The 10,731-nt window shown below is 36.9% G+C and overlaps 1 protein-coding gene and 1 long non-coding RNA gene across 2 annotated transcripts; one reads left to right on the forward strand and one right to left on the reverse strand.

Annotated features, from left to right (window-relative positions):
- Window positions 1–1,866: 1,866 nt before the first annotated feature.
- On the reverse strand, window positions 1,867–2,541 carry LOC121758244. Its single transcript, XR_006041384.1, has 2 exons — window positions 2,251–2,541; window positions 1,867–2,160 (listed from the first exon to the last, which is right to left on the reverse strand). It is a non-coding gene; the product is annotated as an uncharacterized LOC121758244 (long non-coding RNA).
- Window positions 2,542–6,158: 3,617 nt separating this feature from the next.
- LOC121757681 (GDSL esterase/lipase 7-like) lies at window positions 6,159–9,543 on the forward strand. Its single transcript, XM_042153188.1, has 5 exons — window positions 6,159–6,396; window positions 6,699–6,832; window positions 7,978–8,223; window positions 8,679–8,931; window positions 9,322–9,543. The coding sequence occupies exons 1-5, from the start codon at window positions 6,159–6,161 to the stop codon at window positions 9,540–9,542; spliced, it is 1,092 nt and encodes a 363-aa protein (XP_042009122.1). The 3' UTR covers window position 9,543.
- Window positions 9,544–10,731: the final 1,188 nt, after the last annotated feature.

A 10,731-nucleotide genomic window follows, 5' to 3' on the forward strand; every position in this document is an offset into this window, starting at 1 on the left:
TCTTACCATTGAAATTGACTCTATGATGAATACCGTAATTTGAGTTTTGTAAAATCTGGTGACACATAATTCACACCATTACATGTCCAATCAAGTATTCTACCACACTCGAAACAATTTGGTTCTCGTACAATTTGTAGCATCTCTTATTTCCAAAATTAATCCGTGTATACATACACATGAACCGACCACTTCCCAGCTCTTCTTGTTTGCTTTCGTTCCTAGGGAATTTTATCGGACAAATCAATACACTACTCAAAAACCCAATCTTGACTCGCATATCGTAATCATTATGAGGATGTTTACAGCTAGAACATTTGCGGAGCCCAAGAATATTTTTAGTCCTCTTCCTTCCTCCGTCTGTCATTTATAGTCTTATTTTGATTCTACATGGATTTTAAGAAAATGTTTAACTTTGTGGAGAAATATGAGAAATGAGTTAGTGGGATTTGGACCCCACATTTATATACTCCCTCAGTTCTCCGTTAAAAGTCATATTTGAGTTCGACACGGATTTTAAGAAATATACAGAAAAGTGAGTGAAAAAAGATAGTGGAATATGAGACTAAAGAGCGTAAAGATGATTGTTACAGCTATGTAAAAGTAAACTCTTAGGTTTAGATGATTCGCTAGAGCACATGGTCTAGGAGATCATGAACTCTCAGAATTCAGTCATTGTCACAACAATCCCGCTTCAAAACCTCAACCCTCTATACTATTGGCTAGTATAGGGAAGTCGGGATCGAATCCACGAGGACGGAAGGGTTTGGAATGTATTAAGAGAATTTTTGAGGGTTTGGCTGCTGCCACGCAACAAGAGGGTTGAGTTTTACTACTAGACCTGGAAAATTAAAACTAATCTATTCTATCTACTGGATCCAGAGAAGTGAAAGTGCTTCAAACATAGTCACATGCATGATTCGAAACTGGAAATTAACTTTGGAACAGTTATCAAACTACTGGGTCAGGTAAAGTAAAGTTTTCTAAAACAGCGAGACAACAGAACATAAGAAAAAGTAACAGAACAGATTTCCTTAAATAGCTACTGACAAGAAAGCTGCAAATAACAAACTAAAGCGGATTTGATTCTAACTACCGATTATCTTCATCTTCTTCAGTAAACAAACATGAACTGGAACAGAACAGAGCATAGAAACAGAGCAAACTTCAGATCAAACGTTAAACATGATGATTAAGTAGAAAATTAACAGATCTAATCTACTAGGTCAAGTAAATTAAAAGTAACAGAAAATTCCATGCAGATCCAAAAGTACGTACTCAGATTTAACTTTTCTAAAGGAAATCTACACTAGATCCATCAGATTCACACCAACAACACTCAGATCCATAACCTCCAACTTCGATTCAACCCAACAACCAACAAATCCACTCAGATCTCTCCGATTGCAACTTCAAATATCCAACAGTTGCGAAAAGCATCCAGATCAGTAAATAAACAGTAAAGCATCAGAATCAGAGCGGAAACAGAAAATAGAAACTAGATTAAGCATCAAACTGCAAATGTAGCCTCAAAACAGTAGCCGAACTTCCGACAAGGAAGTCGGCGAAAGTAAGTACGTGCAGAAAATTAAAATTGTTTCTTTGCCCTTATCAGGATGGTGTTACACTTCCAAAGACACCGAAACTACACCACTACCCAGAATTCCCCATACGAAACCAAATGTGTGAGCTAAGTGAGTGAAGATGAAGAGTGAGCCGAAACTAACTAAGGATTTTCATATCTCCCCCCAAAAAAACCTCCTTTCTTTGATATTTTTCCTCGTATTTATAGGCACGGCTCCTGTAATAGCCGCGAACTAATTTCTCGGAATTTATGAAATAAATACTAGAAATTGAAAGAGGAAAGACGAGAGAGTATTCATTTATTTCTTGAGTAAACAAAACACAACATCTAGATTTAATAGCGAAGTCTTGGATTACAAATATCGACGATGAAAATAAAGGAAAAAAATGAAACATACACCAACTAGCTATTACATGTTGAAGAAAGAAAATTTACACGTGAAACTACTCTATTACAAAAAGGGAAAGAAAAGAGAACTAGCTTCGGCACTTTCAGCACCAGTTGTTGCCTCGACTGCTGACGGACGTTGGGCCGAGGCAACGTGTTGATCGCCGTAGATGATCAGCCCCTCATGCCTGTCGAGAACCAACCAAATAACCAAGAAGATGCATAAGATACTAAGATTTTTGATAGGCAAAACAAGTAAGAATAAGAAGCAAAACTACTTCAAGGTTGGAGACCAAAACTTGCTTAAATGGGTAAGATGGCATCGAGCGAGATGTCGATGTGGGGGTGAATCGAGCAAGAACCGAGTGAGAAGTGGGAAGAAGACCGAGAGTGAGGCGACGCGTCGCGCCTCACCGGACCGCCGCCGGAGCAGGAGCCTCGCAAAGGAGCGACGAGGGCTCGTCGTCGAGGAGGAAGGAGGCGACGAAGAACTAGGGTTTCCCTAGTGTAGGGATTTGGAAGGGAATGGGGAAAGAGTGGAAATGAAGGGGTGAAGAGGCCGACGAGGGAGGGAGTACTCTGGGCCAAAATTCTTAATTTCTAATGGGGCCAGAGAATAAATCATTTGGGCCATATAAAAAGGGAGAGAAGAAGAAAGGCTGGCCGATTGGTTAAGGAGTATATATTTTGGGCCAAAATTTTTATTCTAAAATGGGCCATTGAGTAAATCCCTTCGGGCAACGTTTTGTTATTTGGGCCACTGCCCATAACAAAATTCAATCTATGGAATTTAATTTCCCCTAAGCCACAGAAGAACAGAAATTATTAAGCCGTGTTGAAAAAATACTCAGTAAATAATTAAGATGAAAATTTTAATAGCCAAGTAAGTATTTCAAAATACTTAAAGAAAATAATCTGGAAATTTACTGTACTTGAGGAGTTCGGAAAGATTCCGAATAAATTAAATCGTTGATTTAATTAAAGATTCAAGATTTTTAAATTTAGAAAGAAGGAAGTAAAATAATAAGCACACACTTAGGTATGCATACATGCAAGATAAATAGTTACTTAAAGCCTAATTTAAATATATTATTTGTTATAAAGGGACGTCGTCGCACGACGAGTAATCTCAAGTTAGGAAGCGCCCGTTTGAAAGAGTTTAAGCAAACGAGGTGGGCTTTTCTTTCAGAAATGTGTTTTATGTGAAAACATGAATATTTTGAGATAAGTTGCCATGTCTAGTTTTATTTATGATTGCCTATCTGCTGGCTATGCCAAACCAGTTAAATCGAATTCGGGTCCCAGTAGGGCTGTCAACCCTACTCGGACTAGTGTACACATACGGACCGTGTGCTAGTGCTAGCGTTGGCCGGTCCAGTGACCGTCGTAGAATGTGGCCACATTCCCGGTTCTCACAGATCAGATATGGTATTTCATGAGAAGTTTATATGACTGCGCAGTCTACTTTCAGAAAGAAATAAAAGTTTTAGTGACCAAGAATTGTTTTCAGAAAAACTCCGTGTTCACTCAAGTTTGGCTGACAACTAGAAAAGAAATATTTTCGGCATGAGCCCACTGAGTATACCAAGTACTCAGCCCTGCATATTGTTTTCCTTAATGTGCAAGTTGATCGTTGTCGAAGAGGAGGAGGTGTTGGGAAAGAAACTAAATTAAGAAGTAAGGTAGCTGATGTAGTATGTCTTCATACATATTACATCGTCTTGGTACTCTTCCACTTCAAGATCTAGAATTTGCTTTAGAAAAGACTAGTCACCCAGAAATTACTCTGATTTGATATGGTTGTATCCTTTATCACATTCAGACAAATGTTTCCGTTGAATTAAGTACTATCCATGATGAGTTTGTGACCATTTAGTAAGTTTAGTCGCGAAATAGCTACGCTTTCTTTGACTAGGGAGTTGTGGTCGTGACAGCTCCAATCCCTAGGGCAATCGGTCTTTGTGGTTTGACGTTTATGCCCTTGAGGATTCTGCTCCTTTTCTTCACTTTTTGCTCATATTTCCTCTGCCCTGGTAAATAGAACAAGTTCCTGGGTCCAACAGAATATTCATGTACCTGGACTTATAATTACACGTTAGCACCATGGAAAACACAGAATTTAGACCCAAAATAGATGCATGAAACGAGCCTTATCAGAGACACATTTTTATATATTAGTTTTATAATAAAATTTAAGTAAAATGAGTTAGTGGAATATGGGTCTGCCTACCATTTAAAATAAAAGTGAACCGAGACTCACAATGGAGGACAGACTAAAATGGTAGATCGAGACTCCTAATGGCGGACGAAGAGAGAATTTGATTTATAATAATAAAATGTGAATATAATGATTTAGTTGAATGGTGAGTCCACTAACTTAAAATGGAAAAAAACAAACAAGACTTCAAATCGCAGACATAAAGAAAGGGAAAAATAGGACTTCAAATCGCGGACAGAGAGTACAATTTTGAGAGAAGATCCGACATGTTTGAAAAAGAGCAGCAGAGAGAGAAGATGGTGAAGTGCAGTCAAAGTTGGATGATATTGAACTTTTTTAATACTCCAACTCTCTTCATCCGCCATTAATAATCTCAATTTACTACTTTCCTTTTCCTTAAATAATTGTCCTACTTGTTTTTGCTATTTTGGGTAATGGATCCCACATTCCACTAAATTTATCTCACTCGCATTTTATTACTAGGACTCACATTCGACTAATTTTTCCTATCTATTTTCCATTATATTTATTAAAACCCGAGCTAAGTCAAACCGAACCAATTAATAGTGAATGGATGGAGTATATTGAAAACAATGTCTACTTTTCTCTTGTAGGTTTCTCATAATTAGTGAAGATTGGGAGTAATGCTACCTTGTTACAATGACAATAGTCGCACATGAATCGGAAGTCATGTCCACCAACATCAGAGCCACAGTGGTAATGTAACCTCTCCATGTCTTTGAAATGAAATGAGAGAACTAGAGCTCTTCGTTTGAATGAGAGAGATGAGAAAAAAAGAAATAGGAATAGTATTCGATTCTCGAAATATAAGTTGCATTTGGTGTTGAATATACTGCATCCATCCTATAGAAATAGGCCATTAAGGTTGACATGAGTTTTAATGCGTAAATGACAAAGTAAGAGAAGGAGAAAAGTGTTGTCATAAATGGATAGGACTATTTCTGTAAGATGGACGAAAAATGAAATATGACCTATTTCTATGGGACGGAAATAGTATTAATTTATTTTATTAGGGTTTTTAATTCCATATTTAAATTGTCGGAACAATTATTTAGAAAATATTAAAAAATTCTTAATTAAAAAATAATGCTACATCCGTCCCATAAAAATATGGGCAACGGGTATGACATGAAAATTAAGATAAAATTGGTAAAATAAGAGAGATGAGGAAAATAGTATGGTAAAGTAAGAGAGGAGAAGAGAATGATAGTTAAAGTAGTGTTAGTGGATAGTGGGACGAACATTATTCAATTGATATAATTTTTCAAAAATACAATGTAAATATTTTTATAGAACAGACGAAAATGAGAAGTGCACGTATTTTTATGGGACGGGGGAGTAATATTGTACAAAGTGACCTAATTTTGTTTAACTGTTAGTTTTAGACAGCTATGTCCACAAAAGGCAAAATCACATATCAATTTCATTAGTTCGGGATACGAAGATAGCAAACATAATAATCTGGACCAAAATTTTATAATACACGTATAATTAGTACCATTTTTGGGCTTAGTAATATTTAAATCACACGTCATTTCCAATGTTGCCGCATTGGTTTTGATTTGAGGTGTTGTGGAAAATTCCAAATCCTATCCAAATTCGTGATTTTTACAAGTTTTAAGTTCGTGTGAAAATAGAAAATTTAGCTATAGATTGTGATATTAGGTTCCAAGAACCCTGATAAATTTTGTAGTGAAATAAAGTCCCATGTGATTGAGTATGTGTTTAAACAAGGAAAGTATGGTGGTTGATTAAATCCTAACAAACTAATAAAGGGCACAGAAATAATATAATTGATGTCAGCGCCATGCTATGCTATGCTATGCCTAGCTGTTGAAGCAACGCAAGAAATCGGTTCCCGAATACACGGTGAACCGCCATCCATATTCACATGTAAAACCCCACTCCTATTTAAACGCCCATTCTCATTCATTCCCATTACAAATAATGGCTATCTTCTTCTTCTTCTTCTTCTTCATTGCGCTTCTCATCACTTTGACGTCAGCAAATGCGGACCCCCTCGCGCCCGCATTGTTCGTCTTGGGCGATTCCTTGCTCGACAGCGGCAACAACAATCTCTTGCCCACCGTCGCCCGGGCCAATTTCTCGCCCTACGGCATGAATTTTGACGGCGGCCGACCTACTGGAAGGTTCACCAACGGAAGGACCGTCGCCGATTTCATTGGTAACTCATCATACTACTATACATACCTCGTGAAAATATGTTGAATTTCATTTTTCGTCCATCCCATACAAATAGTCAATATCCATTTATTGTAATTTTTTCTGCTTTGGTTTTACTTTATTCATTATAGGTCTCACTATCCACTATATTATTTCTAACTTCTTTTTTGTCTCTTACTTTATTAATTATGGATTAAAACTGTGTCTATCTCCAATTAATCTATTTCCATGGTACGGAGGGAGGGAGTATATGGATTTTTCACTTCGCAAGTCTCATGTCAAACATGGTTTTTATTATGGCAGCTGAGTTTATAGGATTGCCGTATGCTCCACCATACATGAGCATTAAAAGGTTGGTGGAGTCGGATCAGATCAAAACTGGCTTAAATTTTGCATCAGGATCATGTGGTATTCTTCCTCAAACAGGCAGTGATCTGGTATTGCATCATTTACTTAAGGGCAAATTGCCAAATTAATCACAAATAATAGTTAAATTTGGGTTGTCTATAATTTCAAACCTGGAATGATAGATCACTAAGTTTAGAATTCTGTAATTTACGTTATTTTTCAAATGACGATGATGTGACAACTACATTTCTAAATTATCCCACCACCATTTGTACATAAAATACACGGTGTTTTTTTGCCTCTGCAATTTTTTCCATGTAGTGATATAGATATAGATAAATCTGGCTGTCACATCTAGAGATGCCCAAGGTTTTCGGTTCCGGCGGTTAACCACAGAACCGTAACCGCCGGTTCCGGTTCCGAACCGGAACCGTGACTTTTTTCTTGAACCGGAACTGCCATATTTTGAACCCCGGGCCGGTTCCAAATTTTTCGAATTGAAACCGTGCTGGAACCGCCGGTTCTGGACGGTTCCAAATCGGAACCGTGAAAAACCGTCCGAAAACCATGAAATCTAGCCGGAACCGTGAAAAATCGCCGGAAACCGGCAGCTCAGAACCGTGAAAAACCGCCGGAAGACCGGCGGTTCGGAACCGGAACCGCCGGTTTTCGAACCGGAACCGTGAAATAGCTTCACGGTTCGGTTCCGGTTCCACATTTCTCGAAACCGAAACCGGTGGTTCCGAACCGGGACTGCCAGTTTACGAACCGTGGGCATGTCTAGTCACATCATTGTGGGTTTCATTGAAAAAGCAACAGTATGGGGTAGTTGCAAAATTCTGATAATTAATAATTCATCATTCTAGTTTGTTAGAATTTAACTATTCCCTCCGTCCCAACTAAGATGGCTCGCTTTCATTCTTAGTTTATCTCAACCAAAATAATACATTTCTATTTTTGATAACTTTTTTTCTCTAATGAATACAATCAACCACTTTTTTCTCTTTTCAATTAATTATTCAACTCTTTTTCTCTAATACTTACACCCACTATTTCTCTTTCCAATTAGCCACATTAATTAATAATTCTTAAAATCTCGTGTGGACTAAGAAATGTGTTATCTTAGCTGTGACGGATGGAGTATATTTTTCATGATTTATTTGAGTATTTGTCCTTTTAACTCAACATATGCAATAGCAAGAGTTTTTGGGTTTGATTTTGAGATGTATTTCAGGGAAAATGCCTGAATTTCCCGGAGCAAGTTGATTTGTTTGAGAGAACGGTGAAAGAAGATCTTCCCAGATACTATAAAACCTCAACAGAGTTATCAAATTATTTAGCAAAATCATTATTTCTGATATCAATAGGCAGCAATGATTACATCAACAATTATCTTATCAGTATCCACGACACCAGCAAACTCTATTCCCCTCAATCTTTTGCCACCCTTCTCGTTAACAATCTATCTCAACAACTCCAGGTACAGCCGTACAGATTTAGATTTACTTTGATGCAATCAATCCAATTCAAAACTGGTTTTCTATACAAATTTAGACCTTTTTTCTTTGTTCGGATTTTTTTAATTCTGAATTGATAAATTCATTTTTTTACTTAATATTTAAAATAAAATCCGATTTAAAAATTTTAATCAACAATTGCATCATCTTCTACAGTCTACACTATATATACAAATAGAAATTGAAAGGGATTTAATAAAAAAACCATTGGTAACTAAGATTAATAAATCACAAAAATTCATAAAAATTAAGATGACGTTTACTTTTTCAAGGGCAGCTAGCATATAATATTAGTCTAGATCTATTTGATACGTATCCAATAAAGTAATATAATAAGATAAAATTAATGGGTCAAACCTTACATATAATTAATTATTGAAAGTAAAATATTGTACTAATATGGAGTTCGGAGATGTAGAGATTGTACGAATTGGGAGCAAGGAAGATGATAGTGTTCGAGGTAGGACCAATCGGATGCATTCCCTCCATCACAAGGCAGATAAAACACAATGGACCATGTGTAGAGGATATTAACCAGATGACAATCCTCTTCAACAAACAGCTTGCTCCAATGCTTCTAAATCTCACATCAACTCTTCAACATTCTTCCTTCATTCTTGGTAGTGTTAATTGGCTTGGTTATGAAGCTGCTATCACTCCTTCCAAATATGGTTGGTATCTCATCACCCCTCACATTTTGAAATTCATTTATGCCCCAAATTTATGCATGATCATTTTCTTTTGGTCTTAGGTCACATTTTGAAATTCATTTATGTCTCAAATTTATTCATCATCATTTTCTTTTGGGCTTAGGTCACATTTTGAAATTCATTTATGTCTCAAATTTATTCATGATCATTTTCTTTTGGTCTTAGGTCACATTTTGAAATTCATTTATTTCTCAAATTTATTCATGATCATTTTCTTTTGGTCTTAGGTCACATTTTGAAATTTATTTTTGTCTCAAATTCATTCATGATCATTTTCTTTTGGTCTTAGGTCACATTTTGAAATTCATTTATGTCTCAAATTTATTCATGGTCATTTTCTTTTGGTCTTAGGTTTGAGTGATTCAAGCAACCCATGCTGTGTGACATGGATGAATGGGACATCAAGTTGCATCCCTGGACTAGGTGCCTTGGCTTGCAAACAACCTGATAAACAATACTTCTTTGATGCCTATCATCTCACTGAAACTCTCTACAAACAAATTGCTACTCTCTGCTTCAATTCATCCTCTGTTTGCATACCCAAAAACATTAATGACTTATTGCTCTCATAATTTTGACACACATATCTTGTAACTTACATACAAATTCACATATATTAATCAATATTTTAACCATTTCTCCATTTTCTTTCTCCTTCCCTGGAGTTTGTGTATTGTACGATGTACAATACTAACAAGTGTCTACATAGATTATTGATGTTGATGTTACACAAACTAACTCCTATACTGAGTAAAAAAACTACTCCCTCCGTCCCATAAAAGATGTCTCGCTTTCCTTTTTAGTTTGTCCCTGTTGGTTTCTGGATTACAAGAGATAAAACCGGGCATAATACAACCCAAAATGAAGGAATACAGAAGAAAATAACTGAAACGAAATTTCAATGGAAAAACGAAACAGTAAACTGATAAGGCTCGTTTCATGCATAGTTTTTATGGTGGTTAATATACTGAATTGGGGAGAGAAAACGGAGAAAAGTGGAGATTTTGTGTGCAGGATTGGAAATTCGACCAAGTAGCAGAGACGACTTGATCAAGTGAAAGCTGAGTGAAAATGGCCCAGAAGTGAAGCGAACTGATCAAGTTGGCGAAAGATGGAGCAACTCTGTCAGGCAGTGATAAGGCTAATTTCATGCATCGGTTAGGGGGTTAAATTCAACAATTTACGGGGTCTAACACATCTTTTAAGCCAGGTGTGTAGAAGTAATCGCCAGACCCAGGAATGAAGGTAGATAATCGCCTGGCGAAGGATTTGGCGAGAAAGTGAGCATAATGAAGAAAAAATTGCCAGACGGAGGAGATCGCTAGCCGGAGGGTAGAACAGAGATTTCAAGAAAAGGCTTCTAGAATATCGCCTCCACATCTATAAAAGAAAGAGCATGCAACATACAGATGAGGACTTTTCTGCACACACTTGGGGTTTCGGAATTTGAGAGGGGTTCGGGTTTCATTTTCAGTTGGCGGTTGTGTGCCACCGTCCTTGTGTAGGGCGAAGAAACAATTTACCTGCTTTCATTTTATTTTTTTGTTCGGATTTCAACCGAGTCTTCGTTGTTCGAAGCACGACTTTCGTATTTGCTGAAATATTACCGATCTATCTATGGAATTACTATTTTCTGTCATGATGATGCTAATGTTAAGATTTGATTATGTTTGATTCTGAGTTTGTGATTGTTTACTTGATTGGATGCTTTTCGCACTTGATCTGGTGAATTGGAGTTGAATCATGGTTGGATTGTCGTTG

Source organism: Salvia splendens, chromosome 12 (assembly GCF_004379255.2).
Source record: "Salvia splendens isolate huo1 chromosome 12, SspV2, whole genome shotgun sequence".
NCBI classification, from domain to species: domain Eukaryota; kingdom Viridiplantae; phylum Streptophyta; class Magnoliopsida; order Lamiales; family Lamiaceae; genus Salvia; species Salvia splendens.

Bases quoted from the DNA above. Each gene is read 5' to 3' on its own strand.
- LOC121757681 (XM_042153188.1), top strand. From the start codon at position 6,159: ATGGCTATCTTCTTCTTCTTCTTCTTCTTCATTGCGCTTCTCATCACT. The intron at 6,397-6,698 runs GTAACTCATCAT...TTATTATGGCAG, and splicing joins GACCGTCGCCGATTTCATTG to CTGAGTTTATAGGATTGCCG. The intron at 8,224-8,678 runs GTACAGCCGTAC...TCGGAGATGTAG, and splicing joins ATCTATCTCAACAACTCCAG to AGATTGTACGAATTGGGAGC.